Raw genomic sequence first — 23,170 nt, forward strand, 5'->3', positions numbered from 1 at the left:
GTTACCCCGGAACTAACTATCTAACAATCACTTACTCAGATTAATTAGTAAAGCCTGATTCAGCAAAGCAAAAGATGCACATATTTTAAGTACTTGAAGATTTCTCTATAAAGCAGATGGAAATTCCTACGTGTGCAGAATTTAGCTAGATTGTACTGAGTGCAAGAAAGCTTTGATCCTTATCTACAGTTCTTAGATGTTATATTAATAATGTTAATCACACAGCACCTGGTTACTGGATAAGAACCTAAAGTAACATCATGAAAGCCTTATGTGAAGGCTTGTGCAATGGAGTGATCCTCTCTGAATTGCACAGAATGATCTGACCCCCTTTCTCAAATCTAATTTCATCTTCACAGGTTTCTATTCTTTTGCTGACATTAATGCTTGTTTTTGCAAGCTTTGGAGTGCAGCTATTTGCTGGAAAGCTGGCTAAATGCAACGATCCTCACATCATCTCTAGGGTAAGAACTGCATTCCTGCTTCAAAATAACAGTATGCTGTGCCATTTCTGCCTTCTAGGGAAAGCAAGTGGTGCAATCAGAACTTTCATATGAGTGATGGACATCCTGGGCACTTTCATTTTCAGTTGCAGGATTAGACTGGGAAAGGTATTAAAGAAATGAGTGAATGAGGGTAAGACTGGGTTTTCATGTCAAAAAGGAACGGAATTCCAGATAAAGGGGACTGTCTGAACAAGCTTTGAAATTCATTCAGATATCCTACATCACATGGAATTAACCATGACTCCTTTGCATTCCAAGGGAGAAATATCATTGTCACTTAAAGAATGCAGTGGCCTTTAGGAAAGAGGTGAAAGGCTAGATAGTTTTACAACATGATGAACGTTTTCAGTCCTGGAAGAATGAAGGTGTTTTTTTTTTAATTATTCCTAACCTGTATTTTACTTTGGGTAAAAGACCATGACTAGTAACTAGACCTGCAAATAACTCACCATTTCCATTAACGTTGTTTTCCTGTTATGGCAAGTGCGCTGCTTATACTGGCATTCTAACCTCTTGCCCAGACCATTATTTAATCTCAGGCTGTGGTTTGTTTTACTGTAGGAAGATTGTCATGGCATCTTCAGGATAAATGTAAGTGTTTCCAAAAATCTCAATTTAAAGCTAAGACCCGGAGAGAAAAAGCCTGGATTTTGGGTTCCACGAGTCTGGTGAGTTGCTACACTTTGACCTGTCTTTTTTCAAACAGTCAGTTGTTGATGTCAAATATGTCTCCATTCTCATGACATTGTACTGCTGATGGGGGGGATCTTATTAAGTAATACTAAGTACAGGTAGGAATTCTGGTATATTTGTGATAGGTCAAGCATATGAAATTTTACCAGTGTTAGCCTGATGTTCTATTCAGAAAGCAGAACAACAACAACAACAAAAATGGTTAGTGAATCCAGGACTTAGACGTATGATTACTGGTTTGAACCAAGATTATCACTTCATTGTAGTTGGTGATTCTATTAAGGCACACTGGGAGCTATTTCTTAACACCACAACCTATGAATGGATAGGAAAATCTGTGAAGAAAAATAAGTAGTAATCAACGTTTCTATAAAGAGCCACTAAAACTAGCAAACAAATCACACCTAAAACCACCTCTATGGCCCTCAGCTACACTGTCTACCAACTACCTCCTATGTCCCTTGAAGGAAATGCTTGTGGTCCATCTGGCAGAGAACTGCAATAATAATTATTTAAGAGCTAATAATATATTTATGATTAAAATTCTGATAAAGTATTCTAATATTTTGTAACACCTGAGCAGGCAAAAAAATCCCTTTAATTGTTTATATTTTAAGTTAGTTGACATTTTGCAAAATCAGCTAAACAGCAACAATTATTTTAATTGAGTGTATGTGTGGGCAAAGAAATTACCAGCAGTGGCAGATTCAGAGCCATCCTACACTAATGAAATATGCTGTGATTCAGTCAGTGAAACTCTGACATCTGCAGAAGTATGATTCTGTATGCTGCAGACAAATACTTCCTCAAGTAAGCAAATTCATTCCACTTTAGCTTGATCCAGAAATAAGCAAAAAATGACTTCATCGGCATAACTGTAAGCTCTGAGGGATGTTTTGTTATTGCAGAAAAATATTTTACCTCAAGGACTTTTGTGCCACCTGTTGGCTGCATCTGCCAAAGTTTCAGGAGACTAACAACTTATAAGGGCCACAATAAATGAGAATAAGGTACATAAAAACAAGTATGAAGCAACATCTGAGAGCTCTATTTTGCACTGACTGATAGGGTTTTCAGAATGAACCACCACTCAACAATTCTTCTGGAGTCCAACTATTTCCATTTATAAGTCGTTGAAAATTAGGTAGGTCTCAGACTGCGGAGACAGCAGAGTGCTAACCTAGCTCAAAGAGGGTACTTTTAACAGTCAGCTGGAATCTCAAGTGATAGAAAAAATCAGAGCATATGGTATGGGAAAGCTCAGATGTGATTTCCTCTCATTACGGTTTGCTTTACACTATGGTGATAATGAAATAATGAATAATACTTGCTAAGTGATCTCATTGCTTTAGAACTCTGAATCATTTGTATGATTTGAGCTTGATCTCCTCCAGGTAAGTTTATGAGAATGTGGCCAATGGCATCAGATGCATTACCGATGTATTTTGCTTCATTAACAAAAACACTAAGATGCAGCAACATGTTACAGATTTAATTACTTTTATTTACTGCAAATCAGTTTATGAATAAGAAAATGAAACATATATAGGGATCAAGAAAAATAAAGTTTTCCATATTTACTGCTGTAGCTCTTGTTCTCTTATTTCTTGAGACAACTTTTATGTATTTCAGAGACTGTCTTTCATACCAACTTCACAAGATATTTAAATGTTAGACTATAAAGAATATGGATAGCAAATAGAACAGCCTCATTGCTGGAGTTTACACCTACTTGTATTCTCATTTCAGGGCAAATCCTCGGAATTTTAATTTTGATAATGTGGGGAATGCAATGCTGGCACTATTTGAAGTTCTTTCATTAAAGGGATGGGTGGAAGTCAGAGATGTTATTATTCATCGCGTTGGGCCGGTAAGGAAATAGAGCAGAGTTTTTGAATTTTATAACAAGTATTTTTGATTTATTTTAACAATGAATCATGTTTTCCTTCTGTGCAGATCCATGGAATCTATATTCATGTGTTTGTATTCCTTGGCTGCATGATTGGACTGACTCTTTTCGTTGGAGTTGTCATTGCTAATTTCAATGAAAACAAGGTAATGGGTGAGGTGGTTTATCATATATAGAACTGGCTCTGTAATACATACAAAATGTGTTATTACATTGTCTTACATCTGGTGTTGTAAGACTGCCCTTATGGCAAACTTAGCGGTCTTACTTTGCAAGTATGGACTCAGACATACCCGATCCATATTTACTGCAAAACTCATGTCTCTCACGCACTCTTCCAGAGCTCTCTAGTGTAGTCATGTTGATGGCTGGAGACTGAACCTAAAGCACACAGTATTTACAGATGCTCCGGAGTCTGCTGTGTAAATTTGATGTAGGTAAACACGCAGTGGCTGGTAAAAAAAAAAAAAAAAAAAAAAAAAAAAAAAAAAAAAGGCATGAAGTGCTTGTATGTGCTATAACTAGGCTGAAGATTGTTTAGCCTGAAAAAGAGGAGGCTCAGGAGAGCCTCTTATCACTCTCTACAATGACTTGAATGAATGCTGTGGCGAGGTGAAGGTCGGCCTTTTCTCCCATGTGGCTAGTGATAGGGAATGGCCTTAAGTTGTGTGAGAGGTGGTTCAGGTTGGCTATTAGGAAAAATTTCTTTTCTGAAAGGGTGATCAGGTGCTGGAATGGGCTGCTCAGAAAGGTGGTTGAGTCACTGTCCACAGAGTTATTCAAGAAACACTTAGATGTTGTATTAAGGGACATGGTTTAGTGTGGAAAATATTGGTGGTAGGTGGACAGTTGGACTGGATGATCTTGGAGGTCTTTTCCAACCTTGGTGATTTTGTGACTCTTATTTTGTGAACTGTAGGAGCCTCAGCCCTAGAGATGATGGAGTGGGAGTACTACAAGGGACTCTGGTCTGGGTCCAGCAATCCCTTTGTCATGGCCCAGTGCACTCCATACTCCCTATGCTGCACAGCCCTATGCATCTCTTGCTGCAGCTCCCGAGCATCATGTGTTCAGACATGATTAACTCAGATTTTCTGATGGTTTTGAACTGAAGTCCAAATGCAAATATAGCTGCTCCAGATGTAGACCCACTCACAGACCCAGCTGTACTTTATTACACCTAGTAATGATTCAGCTGTTGGACTGGTAGTTTCTGATGAACAGATCACCTTGGCATCACCATTTATACAGTTCCACTTTATTTTTTTACTTTTTGTTTGTTTGTTTGTTTGTTTGTTACCTTTTGTCTTTTTTGTTGTTGTTGTTGTTGTACACTCCAAGAGTGTACAACAGACTCACTCATGTGGATAAATGAGTTGCCTTTTTAATTTAATCATTTCTAAATGAAATGTTTTGTAAACAACTAATAGACATCCCAGTATCTGCTGCTTTGTCTGTGTCATGTTTCAAGGTCCCAGAGTGACATCTGAGGATGCAGCTCCATAAAAAGATTATGTCCACCTCAGAGGGAGCTTTACTGACCTTATTAGCAGCACAGTCAGCCTCAGGTCCACCACCAGCACAGGACAACCATGTGACCAGGAAAAAGAGTTGTAGCAGTCTGGGAAGATCTCTCTTGTGCCTCCAATTCCAGTCTCTTTTTGTGAAATTTTACAGTTTTCTAAAGTGATGAGAGTCCAATTTCATTTCAAGGGACATTCTCAGTGATGTTGAATTCTGCTTTGGGCTTTGTCTTCTTTTTTTTTTTTTTTTTTCCCATCATTACCATCTAACACAACCACCTTGAAGGTCCGTCTCACAGCTCTTCCTAAGTGGAGAACTCTTGTAGATTCACAGCATACTGTTATTTTATTTCAATTACACCCCAAACAGAAGAGCTGTGGAGAGCTGCAGAAGGCTCCTAGAGGGCTTGCTCCCTGAGAAACTGCAGCAGCACTGATGAGCCACAGGACTTTCTGCAGCAAAGTCCAGACAAAATCGACCACTCTTTAAAACAGTGCTTCCTGGCATATGATGTTCAGTCAAATGGAAGGCCTCCTGTAGTGCATCACTGTCTGCCCTGGGTTGCTGCTACAAAGAGCAACAACTGTGCCTGCTGGGTTGAGTCCCAGAAACTGGCAGCTAATGCATCCAGAAATCCTCTTGAGTGCAGGTAGATACTTTGGCTCCTTTCTCCAAGTAGTGTGTTATTTAAGGAGGGCTGAATATGTAACTTTATTTCAGACACCAAAGAGAATGTTGTTTTCATGTTTACAGCATTAAACGTTCTTGCTTTTGTATGGCAAGAGCTTCATGTGCTTCTCTTTGTTTGTTAAGGGGACAGCTTTACTGACTGTAGATCAGAGACGATGGGAAGATCTGAAAAGCAGACTGAAGATAGCACAGCCTCTTCATCTCCCACCTCGTCCGGGTATCAAAGATATTTTGATTTCATTTATGTTGAGCCCTAGTGTTCGTAATGCCCCAGGAGTCTGAGACTCAAATTAAAATTGTAATCGTGAGGCCACTAGGAGGTTGCGCATAAGTTAATGTGGAAACAGGCTTCAACTACATATCTCTGCATAAGGCTATTAAAATCAACCCAAAAAAGGTTGCACTTCGATGGTTTTAGGATAAGCCTTAATGAAAAAATGAATTTTTAAATGAAATATATTTGCAGTTGGCTTTTAATGATATGAATGGAATGCATTAACCTGACAGCAGCTGAATGGTGCGCTAGCCTTACAAGTACCAAAGCCTTCATGCAACACTGGTGGTGGGTATTTGAAATTGTATTTTCAGAAGTCCTATTTGATACGGGAAATTGTAGCAGAAAATTAGAAATGTATTTCAAAACTGGTCAAGGATTATGTTGCCACTAATGAACATGGAAAATAAGTCAAGAAGCTGAAAGAGAAAAATACTGCTGTGAATTTTAACTCTCTACCTCGTACTTTTTCAGATAACGATGGCTTTAGAGCTAAGATGTATGATATAACTCAACATCCATTTTTTAAGAGAACTATCGCTGTACTTGTTCTGGCCCAGTCTGTGTTGTTATCAGTTAAGGTAATTGTGTTTCTTTAAGCATTTTATTGTAGTTTCCCAACACCAATTAATGATCAATTGAGCCATTACTTTGATGAATATAGCAAAACATGATTGCTAGGTAGAGTTGACATAGGTCACAGTAGATTAATTGTAATTTGTGGAGTTGAGTCAGTTTCTGCCTTTCTGTGGTCTGGTCCACTAATTTTAATTCCCAGTTAAGCTGTAAATCCATGAGAGGAGAATTCATCACAACGCTGCTTCTATCTGAATATATATTAAAATGTAATCTACTCATTAATAAATACTTTAATAAAAGTAAGCAATGAATAGACATCTATTTCTGTTTAACATCTACTCTCTTCTATGAGCGGACTTTGTTTGCATTTCAGTGGGATGCTGCAGATCCAGTGACTGTTCCTCTAGCAACAATGTCTGTTGTTTTCACCTTTATTTTTGTCCTTGAGGTAAAGTAATGTATTTTATAACTTCTTGAGATTAAGAACATAACATGTATATTCCATTTGACTTCAGGAATGCTGTCTTGTTCTTCACTGGTTTTTATTTCAATACATGCACACTTGGGATTCTCCATGTTGTTTGCCTTGCAACACATATTGTAGAAGTAAACTTTTCATTTATTATAGTCATACAGCTCTGCTGTCTTGAGCCTGAGGCCTTTTATATATAAACACTCAACTGATCATTTCAGCTTGTATTTTTGGTGAACCCAGTGAAAGCTTTTATTTTCATTGGTTTTAGAACATCTCAGATTCATTGTGTACAACACAATACCTGTCAGACAGAGTTCTTGCTTGATTATAACTTGCCCAGACCTTTGAAATGGGGCATTGTTAATCCTCACTATTCTGTAGGTGTGACATCATCATACCACTCACAGTTATTGGTATGATTTCATTGTAATACCTTTCAATAAGCTGTGTCAGATATCAGCATGTCTGTCTTCTGTTGAATAGATCTGAATCTTGTGTGCTAAGTGAAAAATGTGTCATCGCAATCACCTCTGCAACTGTAAATAACCTGTTTTCATAAGACTAGAACCTAAGGACTTAAACACATTTTAAAATCTCTCTTTATTTATTTATTTATTTATTTTCTGTATAATGATATACATAGTGTAGCAAAGCACATTAAAAATTAAAGGAGATTCTTCCTCTGTGGGTTGCTTAGTACAGGACTCTAAGTTTGTTGTTGTGTATTTTTTCTTTTCAGTCACCACTGAATAGCTGATACTGACCACTATCATAGACAGGATAGTGAACTAGATTTCCCACCACTCTAATCCAATATGACAGTTCCTATGTTCCAGTGATAGGTTTTGCCAGCAGTGATGAATAGGCAATGAAGCGAATACCTTGTAGCAGCTGTAGATAGAATATGCCCATGTTGTTGCTTCTTTTTCCTCTACCCAGGAGAAATCAATGTCTCTTGAGAGATGCAGCAAACATGGAAAAGTTTGATTTGTATCATACACAGACTGGTTTTAATTTACCCAGTAACTATGTCTTCAGAAATACTTTTTCTTCTGAACTGCCAAGGGAAATGCATACACTTCTAGATTTTAAAAGGGACTTTGTCAGAGCCAGGACTGTCTCAACAGGCAAGCTATCACACATTGTGAGTGCACTCAGTTCACGAAGTTAAAAAGCAGCTTCTTACCCCTAATCTTCTCTACTGCAGCAAAGGGATGTTATGGGGTCTGTTGTGCACATTACATTATCTGTTACCACTATGGACTTAATTCTTGAGGGAGGCCAAGCTTTTCTGCCTTTTTAATGGTCCCAAGTCCAGTTTAATGAGTCCTGATTCCGGCCTAAACATCTATGTGTGTGGTATAGAAGAACAGGAAGAACTTAAGAGATCTCACTTTTGTTGCAGAACTGATGATCACAGAGCAAATTGATATGTAATTTTTGTATTTGCATGCAGTGGTCAAGATTATAAACACCTGAATGTAGGTGAGGTAGATGTTCTGTCTGTGACTCTAATCAGGGGAGATGTGGAGTGACAGGCATTAATAACAGCTGTTCTGGTATCTTAGCTGACCTCCTCTTACCTCCCTGAGCTGCTACAGCAGAGTAAGGATGTTTGGAGGTTATCCCTGCCAGCTCCATGCAGCTGTCTCTGATATTCCAGGGCACCTCAGCTAACTGGAAAGAGATGAGGCAAGACACCCTTAGGTATTACCTCAAATGCTAGTAATAGGTTGAGAGGCTCTATTCTTTATTCTGTAATCAGATTTCAGAAAATATACTGCTGAAGAAAAGTAATTGGAAAATCAGTTTTTTGCCGTAACCTACTGTCCCTTTACATACAGTTTGTTTTGCAGAAGTTTAAAGAATGCTGCTAAGTGGCAGCACTGCAAGCTGAGATGGGAAAAAAATCATGTAATGAATGCCTGACAGTTTTTCCCTTTATATAGCAGCACTTCAATTGCTTTGATGTTTGATGTGAACTGAGTACAAGAAACACTCTGGCATCCCCTCTGCCTGCATCACCGTACCTCGGTTTCTGTTGCTTGTGACTTTCCTATCGGTATCTATTCTTAAGCTTCATGCCTGCACTTCTGTTACCTGTTAAGGAAATGTCAAGCACTTCTTCTGCAGTTTTTAGTGGGAACATCATGAAATGTACTGCCTTTACTGTTCTTCGTTTTCTTTTCTATATGCTTCTGAGTACAGATGGTGTGGGTACAGATCATTCCTTAAATAAATGAATATTTGCAATATGGGAATGCTTTTTAATTAATTTGATATATAGGAGCTGCAGATCACATCTATACTCTTGAGCTCACATATGCTTTTGTGAATTTTGCAGCTTTTATGGACAGCTGTATAAAATACTACTACCTCCTTTATTTACATATTATCAGCACAATCATTTTAAACTTCATAACTCACTTAACCACAAGACGTCTTAAACTTACTTTCAGCAATTCATACATAGAATATTCTGTCTGGGATGTTCAGCTGTACTCCTTTGGAACTCCATCAGATATTTCAGAGGATGGAAGAGGTCCCTATTGTAAGAAATAATAATTCTGAAACTGAAAATTTGTTTTTAATCTGTAGGTCACAATGAAGATTATTGCCATGTCACCTTCTGGCTTCTGGCAAAGCAGAAGAAATCGATATGATCTCTTAGTGACATCTCTTGGAGTTATATGGGTGATTCTTCACTTTGCCTTGCTGGTAAGATTTAAAAATTCAGTTCCAGTGATTAAACTTAATTTTATCTGTTAAGCACCAGCAATAGGATCACTGCTACACTACATCCACATAAACCCCTGCTCATTTAATAAGTAAAAAACTGAAATACAAATGAAACAAATGAAGCTTGTTGCTAAGAATAAGAAATCCTTCTCTTGGGCACTGAAGTAAGAAAGTAATCTGACTGGTATGAGGTAGGATCTCTAATATAGTAGAAAATTGAAGTCTTTAGAAAGAATGTGAATGAGGAAAGGAAGTAACCTGAAAAGACTAAGAGCTCTTGCCAGCAGGAGTCTCATAAGGAGCAAGTAGGAGACAGTGCACAGAATCCAGATAGGACTGAAAGAAGGCATAGGTTGAAAACTACTGAACAGCACTATCTGTCCCAAACCCATCAGTGATTCTGGTTTACTGATATTAAGAAAACAGAAGAAATGCTTTGTGGAGGAGAGGGAAAGAAATCAACCCTTCCTTCATCCAACCCCAGTTGTTTTTTAAAGTTTGCTGGAGTGTTGGTTCCATTATTTATGAAGAGAGGAAAAGGGATTGCTGATGCTTGTCACTAATTGCCAACTGCTGAAGTCAACTCCCTCTTATGACTGGGGTTTCTTCTCTTGCCCCAAGCTTGTTTGGTGGAAAGCCTGTCCTGTGTAACTAGTCCTTTTGTTCTGGCATCCTCACTTTACTTCCTGCTGCTGAGTATTTACAAAGGCCTGAGGAGTTTCTTTAAGCAAGCAGCTGCCTAGACAAGTAGACCAGGGCAGCTGAATGTAATTACAGCCAACCTACGAAGGAACTTGATGTCTTTTTAGTTAGATATGTGTGGACTCTGGGTCGGTGTTATCAAAGTGGTAGAGCATCTTCTGTTATTTTCTTACTGCCCTACTGTTCTTATTGAAATAGTGTTGCTACTGGTTTGCGTATGGTGACTGCCTTACTTTCCAGGAGATCAGCATGGGATAGTTACGTATTCATGTTTCTGTTCCAGAACGCATACACATACATGATGGGGGCATGTGTAATTGTCTTCAGATTTTTCTCTATTTGTGGAAAGCATGTAAGTATAAGATCTACAACCATTGCAGCACTCATGTATAGACTAAAGGAGTAGCTGTTATTCATTTCCAGTGCATGTTCCATAAGGTTCCAACTTATAGGCCAAAAAGAAACTTCAAGCAGCAGTCTCTAATTTTACATGCTGCCTTTAAAATATCAGGGTTTCTGTGTGCATTGTATAATAAGAAAACATTGCAATTACTGGAAAAGCTGCACTTTTTATAAAACAAATGTGCCTCTGCAATACTGAACAGTTATGATAGTGCTGTGTAATAGAAGTTTCATCTTCCAGGATGCAGGTTTGTGACTTGTGCCTTCAGCACTGTATCTCTTATAACAATAAAGGATTTCTGTTCGATTTTTAAAAATATTGGGCTAAATTATTCTGGAAGCACCAGGATGGCTACAATCCAAGTCATTTCTAAAGTCTTCTTTCATTCTGAGATTTGCTGCGATTTAATTGAGAGTAGACTAGCAGAACTAGAATAGGCAGAAAACATTTTTTTTAACAAGTAACATTCTGCATTCTCTAGCTGTAGAACTTGGATTATCCAAACATTTTCTGTGAAGTCTGACATATTAAGGTAAATGTGATGAAAAGTAAAGTGGACTGCCAGGGTTAAGAACAGCAAGACAGAGGGTTTGTTCAGTAAAGATTCTGCAATCAAACTACACAGAGCCTGTAGATCTTTGGAAATCAAATGAAAAATTCTTGCTTCTCCTAATGCAGACAGACCAAGTGATTGCCTTCAAAGCTTTCTGATTGATTCTGAAGCTTTTTCAAGGTTTTAACCCAGCCATTTGTGCTTTAATGTAAGGAGTTGCATCAGCCTCACCAAATTATTTGGTGCAGTGCAATACTTGAAAGTCAGCATGAGTTACCAGTTTGGCATGATTCTAAAGAAAATTGATACCTCAGTTCCATTAAAGAGAATTTTCTATAGCATCCAAATTGTTCAAGGATTTTAAGGAAATTTAAAGCAATACTGTTGTAAAGAGTAAAATGTTCAATATGGCTGCATGTAAAAGTAATATATAACTATTGCCTATGTAATTTTCAGAATTACAGTATCTTCTTAAGCTCTTTGGCTGACTTGCATGAGAAATTAACTAGTTTAATCAATCTGTTAAATCATTCATATTGATCTTAAGGAGATCCCCTTCTCTGTATATTAGCACAATTTTTTAGGTAAGCCTAACACTTAGCATCACTTTTAGGTAAGTTCTAAGGAGTTAACTACAGCACCATTCATACAATGCTAACTTTGATACTTATGCTGAACGCCAATCGATAGTAAAGCTTATTCTTTATTGTTGTCATCTTATCCTATACAGTACTATTTACAGATATTGTTTGAGGATGGGCTGATATCTTCAACAAGTAGAAAGTGCACTGAATTTCACAGGAGGACATAAAATGTTGACTTTCAATCAGATTTAATGTACTGTTTCAGTGGGTTCTTCCATTAGCTTATATGTCAAAATGGCAACTGCAATAACTCGCTTTTCACTCATCTCTCTGGTTTCCTGAGTGACATCATGAATTGCCTTTTCTCTTTCCTTCCAGGTTACACTAAAAATGCTGCTCCTGACTGTGGTTGTCAGCATGTACAAGAGTTTCTTTATCATAGTGGGAATGTTCTTACTGCTTCTGTGTTATGCTTTTGCTGGAGTAGTTTTATTTGGTACGGTGAAATACGGAGAGAACATTAATAGGTACAGTACCTCATGGGGTTGTTCCTGGGAAATTCCCAATCAGTACTGTCATCAGACTTCAAGAATAGGGAGAGGAAATAGGATCCAGCTTTGAGTCTTCTTTTACTGTTTAATAAAATGAGCCAAGATATTCAGACCTGTGTCTGAGCTACATTTCTTGTCTTAAGTCATGAAATAAATAATTCAGTGAGCTCATTCAGATAGTACTGTAACTGTTTTCAGTTCCACATAATAACAGAACAGTAGAAAATGAAAACAGTTTGCCTTTTTGTTTTGTTTTTTTCTTGCCATAAGTTACTCCTGGGACATCAAATGATCTCTCTCTCTCTTTTTGTTTATAACAGACATGCAAATTTCTCATCGGCTGGTAAGGCTATTACTGTACTCTTCAGAATAGTTACCGGAGAAGACTGGAACAAGATTATGCATGACTGCATGGTAAATACAATACTAACAGAAATAAACTAGGCAAGGAATAGGTAACATCCTTGCATCACAGTGTGATTCCAGTACCTTGGAGTGGTACTAGGAGCAGTGTGACTGCCTTTGTCTCTTCAAGACATGCAGCGTTCACAAAGTTCAGTGCATGACACAACAACTGCAGAATCACAGACTCACAATGTAAAATTTCATGGGGGTAGGCTGTTACGTGATTTTAAAATCAAAATATGCTTTCCAAATCTGAAGTGCAGTAAATCACTTTTCTGCTGTTATCTCTGCTTTGATTGTGGCAAAAGGACCGCTCAAACGAACTGAAAGGTAAATGCTGGTCATAACAACCTCAGAATTTGTCCTTGGATGATTTTACTTTGCTTAAGTAAAAATCTGCCTATGGACTCCATTGCAATAAAAATAACATTATTCACTTCCTTCTTAAAATTAATGTATGGAAAAGCTTTTTGAAAGCCATATTTCAGGGCACCAATTTGTTTCTTTTCAGTGGTACAATTGTACAGTGTGCCTTGTGTGTGTCAGTGCTATTGACAGACTTTTTCTTCTTCGGTTTTCAAGGTTCAGCCTCCATTTTGTACACCAGATAACAGCACCTACTGGAAAACAGACTGTGGAAATTATGCTGGAGCTCTTATGTATTTCTGTTCATTTTATGTCATCATTGCATATATCATGCTAAATTTGCTTGTTGGTAAGTGAAAACATGCAATAAAACCAAAAGTGTCAGTCTTACATGTATATATGAGACTTGTGTCTGTTGTGCTGTTCAGATATGTTACCTTACACCTTCATCGTTATCTTATATTCATAGCATGTTATTGATACTTCTCTGGCATGGTGTATATTAAAACTTTAGAAGTTTGAGAACATGAATTTTTTCAACCAAGAGATATGTTGTAGAATGCTTATACACATTCTATTTTCTGAGCTTCTCTATCCTACATTTTGCATTTTTCCAATATTGTAGGAATTCTTCTAATCACTTTTAGAAAATGTTCAACTAGGCATATTTAAGCACAGCATCTTAAAAGTAAGCACAATTAGTATTTATGTATCATGACAGCATATTGCCCATTGAAAATGCTCATCTGATCACTGGTGTGAAGCTTGCACAACAGTTCACATTTTGCCAAAATTCATTGTGTCTTACAGTTCATAGGTTAGAATGTTACTACAGGCTTTATTTATGGTGTATTTTGCTTCTGTGTTTTTTTTAGCTATCATTGTGGAGAATTTCTCATTGTTTTATTCAACTGAAGAAGACCAACTTTTAAGTTATAATGATCTTAGGCATTTTCAAATTATTTGGAACATGGTTGATGACAAGAGAGAGGTAAGAAACTTGAAAGTGAGTACAGAAATCCAATTATAAATGTTATTTGTGAGTTATTTACTTATTTTTTCATTGAAAATTCATATGGGGGAAACAAAGTGCGCTGAAGAAACTCACTGAGCAATTACTGTCCAGATTCTGAAAGCCCAGTGAACATGGTCTAACATTGCTTATGATCTATCAAATAGTAACCTGTATTCTTTATAACAGAAAAGTGCTGATGGTAGTGGACTTTGAAATAAATGTAAATATTCAGAGGATCAATGCAGTAGCATTTTTAGTCCCAGCTTCACAAGAGTTGTTCCATTATTTCCAGTTTGTAAGCTCACATCCATTTTTGTCTAATCTTCACAACTGCTTTGCTGAGATTTTGACACCGTCTCCTGTAAGATCCTCACAAGGAAGCAAATAAATTATGGGCTGGATGGGCATACAGTAGGATGGATTGAAAAGCTGACGAACAGCTAAGCCCAGAGGGTGGTGATCAGGGGCACAAACCCTAGTTGGAGGTCAGCAAAAATCTGAATGGTGGGCAGAGTATATGCTCAGCAAGTTTGCTGGTGACACAAAACTCGCGGAGTGGCTGATATGCCAGAGAGTCATTCTGTCATTCAGAGAGACATGGAGAAATGAGCTGACAGAAACCTTATTAAATGAAACAAGGGGAAGTGTATAGTTGTGAAACTGTGGAGGAATAAACCCAGGCATCAGCTGGGGACTACCCATCTGAAAAGCACCTCTGCAGAATAGAACTAGGACTGCTGGCAGGCATCAAGTTGAGCATGAACCAGCAATGTGCCCTAGCAGCAAAGAAGGCTATCAGTATTCTTGGCTGCATGACAAGTGTTGCCAGCAGATCAACTACTGAGGCCATTGGAGAGGCCATACCTGTAGTACTGCATTCAGTGTTGTGCTCAGCAGCATGAGAGACATGGAGCTGCCAGAGACAGTGCAGCAAAGTGCAACAGTGATGAGTGAGGACCTGGAGCGTCTCAGCTATGGGGAGATGAGCAGCTGGAACTGTTCATACAGGAAAATAGGAGGTTCAGGGATCATCTCATCAATGCCTATAATTACCTGAAGGGAGGGCTCACAGAGGACAGGTTCTTCCCAGTGGTGCCCAGTGCCAGGACATGAAGCCAAGAGCACAAACTGTATCCCAGGAGGCTCCCCCTGCACACCAGGAGCAGCGCTGCGCTGTGCAGGTGCCAGAGCACTGGCACAGGCAGCCCAGAGGCTGTGGGCTCTCCTCCCTGCAGCTCTACAGAAGCCGCCTGGCCATGAGCCTGGGCATCCTGCTCTGAGTGATTAAACAGTTTTACAGGTAGATATAGGTCTGGATGTGAATGTGGAAATTCTAGTTTAATTTCATTTTATCAAAGGCAGAATTTTTGATGTATAAATCTAATTTCAGATTAATTCAAATGGGGAAACCAAGTACTCTAAGGAATTTTGAAAAATTCTGACAAAATAAACAGCACAGATTTTCATTGTTTATCCATAAAATAAATGCAAAGAATTCCACAAATGACAACTAGCTGCACATATGTATTATCTAGTAATGTATTCAGTTTGACTTTAACAGTCCAGGATTTGACACAGAATCTTTGGAGAAATGGTGTTTCTCTCACTGATCAAATTGAACGTCTGAGTTGATTGTTATATCACAATAACAATTTACCAGCTATTATCCAATTTTACCCAGGGAGTAATTCCTACCTTTCGAGTGAAATTTCTGCTGAGGCTTCTGCGTGGCAGGCTGGAGGTAGATCTTGACAAGGACAAGCTGTTGTTCAAGCACATGTGCTACGAAATGGAACGGCTCCATAATGGCGGTGACGTCACTTTCCATGACGTGCTGAGGTAGTGTGAGATTCTCTCTAAATTTGTAGAATGCATGTGATGTCATGTATTTCCCTCTAGGCTAAAAGATATTTATTAGGTTTGGGAAGAAACAAGACTGGTAGCCACAGAGTCACTGCCTCAGAGGGAATCCTATGGAGCTCTAAGTAATTTTAACATTTTTGTTTGAGACAATTGTCTTAACAAGCAATCCTATGCTGTCCTTGAATCTCAAGCAAGGCAAAATTGTCCTCGCACATGTAGGAACTGGACGATGTATCTGATGAGAAATAAAGTAGAAATGAGAATGTTACAGAATCATGGAATTATCTAAGCTTACCATAAACATAAAAATAAAAGCCCACCAAAACTATGCATGCCTTAATTCCTCACGGTTCAGCAAATAACCTGCATCAGATAGTTAAGCATAGCTGATTCATCTGTTTTGAGAACAAGTCTCCTCCATAATTATCTCAGTGTTTTTTAGCTTCAGGTCTGAATTTCTTGCACATGCCTTAATTATGTATTTTAGCTTTAAAGTTTTAATGATGAGTTTTGATTTTCTAAATTGCACTGGATGGGTATCAACATTTTAAAAGTGCAAAACCTGTGTTTCCTCCAGCATGCTTTCATATAGGTCTGTTGATATAAGAAAAAGCCTTCAACTGGAAGAGCTGCTTGCAAGGGAACAGCTAGAATATACCATAGAAGAGGAGGTGGCCAAACAGACCATACGGATGTGGCTGAAGAAGTGCTTAAAGAGAATCAGAGCAGTAAGTCAAGCTAAAACAGAATCTAAATGATTGCAATAAATTGTACATTTCAGCAAAGCTAGAATTTGCTGTCACAATGCTTAATTTACTCTGAAGCCATCATAATATTTATGTGAAAAAGAATGTAGCTGTTGCTAGCTCAGCAAAAAATTATGCCTACAGCTCAATTCACAGAATTACAAAAATAAGCATCTTTTGAAGTCAAAAGCTGTCTTCCTGCCAAAAATGTATCTATCTCTTCAATAGAGCAGGAAGATGTGTGTGCAAAGTCCAAAGTCTAAGGAATGAAGGAGAAAAAAAAAAAACAACAATGTAATTTGATGAAACTTTCTAATCCTTCATCTAAATATAGTTCTATTATTTCCTTGCCTCCACTGGTACAAGATACCATGAATAAGATAACAGCAGATGAGTCTTCAAATGGAATCTGTCATGAGATACATTGAATGAGCCATGACAGTAACTGTATATGTTGAGCAACATGTACATGCAAATCATGTCTACAGACCATAGCACATAGTACGTGTGTCTATGCAGGTAGATGGAGTAGGGCCAGGTCTTTGTGTCAGGAGTGGCAAGGGACCACCCATACTGGTTGTATGTTCCTTGGCACAGTTTTGGCACATACATGCTCCTGCTCTCCCAAACCACTGTTATAAGACTACCCTTCAGGCACAATTCAGGGCAAGCAGAGCAGAAACTACAGTAAATTTAAACCTTTTGTGGGAGACAGAGAGACTGACCACATCACACAAGTCTTGGCCTGCCTCTTGGCTTCAGCACTGCAGGAAATCCCTGTCTGTTTAATTCACTTGCATAGACCAAGCTCTTGCTGCTGTGTTGTTTTTACAGCGCTCCTGATTGTCAGAAACATTTTTGTCTTTGTTCTGCATAGCTTCAGTATATGCTGATCAAGTTTTGTCTTGGATGAAATGCGTGCTAAATACTTCCAGGGATTTTGAATTGGCCTTTGCAGTTATTCTCCTTTTTCATTCATTAAAAGTATTATGTAAAAGGTTTAAATGTAGCTGTCTTGATCAGTGATTTTTCTTTTTTTTTTTTTTTATTAAGTTTACTTCTTGTAACCTTGTGTGTGGGTTCTCTATAGAGATCTCTGAGTATGAGATCTGGCCTTTTCTGTTTACAAATTCATAAAATCTTAACTGGATTATATGAATGTAGCTTACGTTCAAGCTGAAACATAAGTGTTCAAGGCATATCCAGATTAATAGTTACACTTTGATTCCATCTCTATAACAGTAATGACAGTAAATTTGATCTCAGCTCTCAATTCTGGGTTTGTTCAACTCAGTTGTTCATTTCATTATGATATCAAATTACATTGTGTTAAATATGCTGTTCATTCCACTCTCATAATATGGTTCAGATCATTTCACATTATATGAACCTTCAACAAAGTGAATATAATTATGAAAGTTAAGATACATTTTCTAATTCTCTTGTTAGTCTCTAAAGAGGAAGTCTGTGAAAACTACCCAGGAAAACAAAACCCTTCCTAAAGGCTTTTTAGTTTAATTTAAAAGCAAATTAGATTGTATGATCGTAATGGTAGTGGTTTTGTTTTTCTATGTGTACTGTAAGTCTATACTCAGTCCCAAGGTTTCCACTGCTGTTTTATTCATCCTTACTGGAAGCCTGTTCCAAAGCCCATGAAAACAATCTGAATTTTTTCATTGCTTTCACGTAAATCTTAAATGATTTTCTACCTTCTTTAGGTTTCTCCCTTGGGAGAAATGTTGACACTTAAATTCAAAACTTTATATATTGTCAAACTCCAGGTTACTATGAGCGACTTGTTTTCCACTTAATGTGTTTTGTAAGTTTCATCCTTCAGTTACTGCATAAAGGCCAGACATATGCTGGGAGTCACTTTATTTAAATGTCAGCCATCTGATACTGCCAGCTTTATCGATGCACCTGGAATCCACATCTGGCACTCAATATTTGGTTAAATATTTAAAAGTTTGAGGGGAAAGAAAAAAAAAACCACTGACATACACCAATGAGAACGCTGTTTTTGTCACATATTGTATCTTGATAGAAACAACAGCAATCGTGCAGCATTATTCATAGCCTACGAGAGAGTCAACAGCAGGAGTTGAGCCGATTTCTGAATCCTCCCAGCATTGAGACAACACAGCCAAGTGAAGATATGAATGCTATTAATCAAGATAACAGTGCACAGCCAGAGGTATGTTAACCAGGAGATCATCAGCTACTCAGAGCAAAATTAAAAAACAAAGGCAAAAAAAAACACACATTTCTTATTTGTTCTTTTTTAAACAACATTTTCAGTGGAAAATTTGAAGGCAATATTTTATTTTGCTCTGGTATTAGCCTTCAGGTGTAAATACAAGATAGCCTAAGGCAGGAATTCCCTGGCTTAGTTAGCTGCCTTGCTAGCACTGTGAAGGACTAACTTGCAGCACCAACTTTCAGCTGTAGTGTGTGTTTTCTATAGGCTTGGGAACTTGAAGTTTTCCTGTTATGCATTCTATACTTGTTTACACTGGGAGTGAGCACTTGGCGTAGAGCGGGTCCTATGAGTAGGAGTCATGAGCTTTTCCAGGGTAAGAAATAAAAGTACTACAAAGAAACTTCACTGTAGACGTCTGAAAGCTGTATTATATGTTTTACTGTGGCTGCATAATGGAATTGAGCCCAAGTGGTCTTTTTATTTTTCTTTGTTCTTCTAGCTGTAGGCTGTTGGGACAGCAAAGAGTGAAAACCTTGCTGCATTACCTTTTGCTAGTATTTGTGTGCAAAGCTTGGAAATGGAATAGAAAGGCTAGATAATCCTTCTTGGAATTATTCCCTTGCAGTGGGGTTCATTAACAGATTCGTTTTTTTTCTCCATTCAGACAAGTAGCCAGCAGCAGCTCCTTAGCCCAACACTTTCTGACAGAGGGGGCTATCGACAAGACTCTGCAGATGCTGGGAAACCTCAGTGGAAAATTCGACCACGGTGTTTGCCATCATGTAAGTGAAAAATGCATATCAGTAGAGTACCCACATGACAAATCCTTGCTGTACAATAATGAGACTGTGACAAAGTATGAAGTGTTAGAGATGCAGACACACAATTGAGCAAAACTAGAAGCTTCATAATTCACAATTCTACCTCTTGTCTGCAGATTGCATCCACATCAGAGTTTTTTGACCCTCAAGTGTGCTGAAATACAACTCTCTCTCCTTCCTTCCAATTTAGAAAGCTTGGAAGATGTTTCCAAATATGGTCATTTGCAGGATTTCTTGGGTTTTATTATTTTTCATACACTAACTTAGAATCTTTTAACTGAGGGCTGTACTGTGCCATACATTTGAGAACACAAAGAAAGAGTTAAAGAGGGAACATATTAAGAGGGGGTCATCAAGCTGCAGCCAGCTCGGTATGTTTTCTACGTGAAAATGAGGAGTTTAGGGTTCACTTCCTTAGCTCTTATCTTAGCCAGAGGAATCTTGTATGTTCCTTTGTGGACAGCTTTGGAAAAGTAGAAGTATATCCATGGACAGTGCAGATCAGTATGTGGTAAGCGTTCAACAAACAAACAAGCATTCCATAAACCATGTTGATACTTTGCACTGGTTTCTACCCCTATGCCATTGTCAAATATCAATTTCTAGTTGTAGAAATACTCTTTTCCCTCCATTTTTCTGTCTCTTTCACAATTTTGCTAGCATATCAGCTCACATAAGCAGTACTTAAACCATTTAGTTCACAATTAAACAGGTAAGAAATGACATATCATGTCAGTTATCCCATACAAGGAAGTCAAGCCCTGCTCAGCTAAATGCCAGCAGGTGAGTGGGAATAGGGTGAAGCAGCTGGAGCATTTTAAAGCTACCCTACTCCAGTTATTTCTGTATACCTGAATTCCAAGCAAAAATGTTAAAGAAGCAAAACTAATACAGAGCTTTCTATTTAATTTCATAGCTCCCAAACCAAGAAGCCATCCCGGGTCTTCAATCAACCTACGCTCTGGTGGATGTTTAACAGTGAAATCTGTTGGGTGCAAAATGAATCCCATGTCTGATGCTGCTTCCTGTGGATCAGAAGTCAAGAAATGGTGGACAAGGCAATTAACGGTGGAGAGTGATGAAAGTGGAGAGGACCTTCTTGACATCTGAAAGACTCTTAAGTCATATTGCAACAACACCCACTTCAAATACAATCTAATTTTCTATGTTTAGAATCGAACTCACTGTAAGTGATGTATGATTTATTTAAAATCATTATTGTAACATTTTTCAAACGCTTATCCTACTGCCATATGAAACATAGCACATACTTAAACATTAAAATTCACCTCTGTAGGTATTAACTGTACTTTAGGAAACCTATATACAATAGCAGTACTAATAAAGCCAGAGAGACTGTATTGCCTTTAGCAGAGACAGAACTTGGTGTTCTGTACATATATAATGAAAATGCATTTTGATATACGCATATCTGTTTTTCTTCAACCTATGCTGTGCTTTAAAATGGCAACACTTTACAATATGGGGGTAATGCATTTCTTCTTTCTGTGTTTTCCTTCAGTTCTTATTTATTAAGATTTCTTTAGAAGGATTTTATTATTCACAAACGACCTGAAGAGGTCAGCACTGACTTCATGTTCAAGGGAAGTATTTTTACAAAGTACAGATTCTGAATTACAAATCTAAGCTTTTTTCTGGACATTTTTTTAAAATATGCAAGATACAGGTTAGCTCACTTTAAAATCAGAAGGATTGGATTGGATTTAAAATGTAAATATCTTTGTGTTTTTGTTAATTATGCAAAAAGCTTGAATTTCATACAGGGAAAGAAAAAAAAAAAGAAGAAGAAGAAAAAAAAGACATGAAAACTGTGCATTTAAGCATCCAGCAAAAGACTTCCATATGACAAATGTTGTTATGCTTCATTTTCAGATTGTACTGGTTACATATATGTACGGTGCCATTATTCTCCTGTTAGCTGGGTCCCATTTCCCTGTGTAGTTGTAAGGTAACTTCGTTCTTGTCTGTGCAATGAAAGTTAGCATCTTGGGGGTTCCCATTAAGGAGCAGAACTGTATAGCTTTTAAAATACAGTTCAGTTTTGCCTGTATAGGTAGAAGTGAATTTTATTTACCCAGGATATAAATACTCATGGAACAGCCCTGCAGTGCTAAAACATGACACAATACTGTGGTCAACTATCTTTCTCCTTTTTACCCTGATACATCACATTCTTACATGTTAGCATTCTTCTGTTTTATGAAGCAACAATAGTGCTAAATTGCCACTGGTGAAAAAAAGCAGCTGTCCTTTTTTGTAAGTTTTTCTGGTGAAAGGCCAACGCTATACAGATAGGGAGGCAGAGAAACAACACAATGCAGCAAAGCGATTTTGCACGCAGTTTGTTACTTTCAGAATTAAGGCTGCCTAAAAAATGTGAGCTGAAAATTTGCCCTTCCCTCAGGGAAGAACTGAGAGGTTGCAGATTTTATGGCTTGGCCACTGACTGGGTTTTTTAGCATACCTGGGACCTTTCTGTTACCATTGTTTCCTATGGAAATGATAGGTTGCTCTACCACGGCCTGATGTGGGATCTTGTACAAGGCTCACAGCTGATGTTTATCACCACTTAGAATACATATCCTTTAAAAAGCTGACAAAAGCCAGTGCTTTGTGATGTTTTCTGGCCAAAATATTAATGTAGGGTGGTCAGAATGCAGAACTGTTTTCACAGATGCCTTCTCCATAAATGCAAAATTAGTTTTGGCCATAAAATGCAGTTTTCTTGGCATCTGTCACTATTTTGTTCTCTGTGTATTGTTTAACATTGCTTAGATTTTTTTCAAAAAATGTCATATTGAGCACATCTGTATTTTGTGGTTTCTTTATTTGCTTTGGAGTATAGTTAAGTTTAAATCTAGTCAACTCTTGCTATAATCTATGTAACCGAATCTGTGCATTCCCTTGTTTACAGGCTAGATTATGAACCGTCAACAAAACCTCACATGCAAATCCATCATTTTGTGTTCTGTTCCATGCTTGTTTAAGTTCAGCTTTTGTATATGTGACAAGAAAATGAAATTGGATTTATGAGACAGTTTCTTTGAAATTTCAATAATATATTGAATTGCGGATCTTTATGAATCATTCTTGCTGCATATCTTCTTTTTAAAAAACCTGGCAGACATTTTTTTCTTTGCCTCACAGTACTCCGTCAATAAAAACGAGTTGCTTTAAGCAATACTCCTCCCTCTGGTTTTCATTCTACCCATGTTTGCTATATCTAGCTCATTTGTGATAGTGCTGCATGGTGCTTGGGTGCATGGATTGTAGTGGAGTTTTTAAAGCAGTTCTTTCAAACTCCACTAATTGGAGGGTTTTTGGGTTTTTGGGAAGAACTCAATTGATTGACCTCAATGGTACTTCCCCAAGGTTCAAATTCAGCAAATGGGACTAAATAGGTTTAGTCATTGCTTATTTCTCTTTAACTCTTTTCTTGGTTTAGTTCCTAGATGTGAACATGTTTGTATATGTGTGTACGTTTCTGGTGAAGCGGTTGTAGAGGTTTAATAGCCTGCCTTCTAGCACCTTACAAGACAACAGAGATCCCT

General features: G+C 37.8%; 1 protein-coding gene across 3 annotated transcripts in view; it reads left to right on the top strand.

The window, feature by feature from the left end:
• The window catches only part of NALCN (sodium leak channel, non-selective), a 192,773-nt gene extending 169,971 nt beyond the window's left edge, over positions 1-22,802 (top strand). For all 3 annotated transcript variants that reach the window (XM_015851496.2, XM_015851499.2, XM_015851497.1), the window contains 18 exons: positions 360-464; positions 1,068-1,174; positions 2,949-3,069; positions 3,156-3,254; positions 5,446-5,539; positions 6,071-6,177; positions 6,549-6,623; positions 9,249-9,368; positions 10,375-10,443; positions 12,010-12,158; positions 12,503-12,596; positions 13,170-13,302; positions 13,829-13,944; positions 15,650-15,807; positions 16,409-16,559; positions 18,622-18,771; positions 19,442-19,559; positions 20,515-22,802. In XM_015851496.2, the coding sequence (XP_015706982.1) occupies positions 360-464; positions 1,068-1,174; positions 2,949-3,069; positions 3,156-3,254; positions 5,446-5,539; positions 6,071-6,177; positions 6,549-6,623; positions 9,249-9,368; positions 10,375-10,443; positions 12,010-12,158; positions 12,503-12,596; positions 13,170-13,302; positions 13,829-13,944; positions 15,650-15,807; positions 16,409-16,559; positions 18,622-18,771; positions 19,442-19,559; positions 20,515-20,708 (2,160 nt within the window). In that variant the 3' untranslated portion in view covers positions 20,709-22,802. The remainder of the gene's footprint in view (positions 1-359; positions 465-1,067; positions 1,175-2,948; positions 3,070-3,155; positions 3,255-5,445; positions 5,540-6,070; positions 6,178-6,548; positions 6,624-9,248; positions 9,369-10,374; positions 10,444-12,009; positions 12,159-12,502; positions 12,597-13,169; positions 13,303-13,828; positions 13,945-15,649; positions 15,808-16,408; positions 16,560-18,621; positions 18,772-19,441; positions 19,560-20,514) is intronic.
• The last annotated feature ends 368 nt before the right edge of the window (positions 22,803-23,170 follow it).

This window comes from Coturnix japonica, chromosome 1 (genome assembly GCF_001577835.2).
Source record: "Coturnix japonica isolate 7356 chromosome 1, Coturnix japonica 2.1, whole genome shotgun sequence".
NCBI classification, from domain to species: Eukaryota; Metazoa; Chordata; class Aves; order Galliformes; family Phasianidae; genus Coturnix; species Coturnix japonica.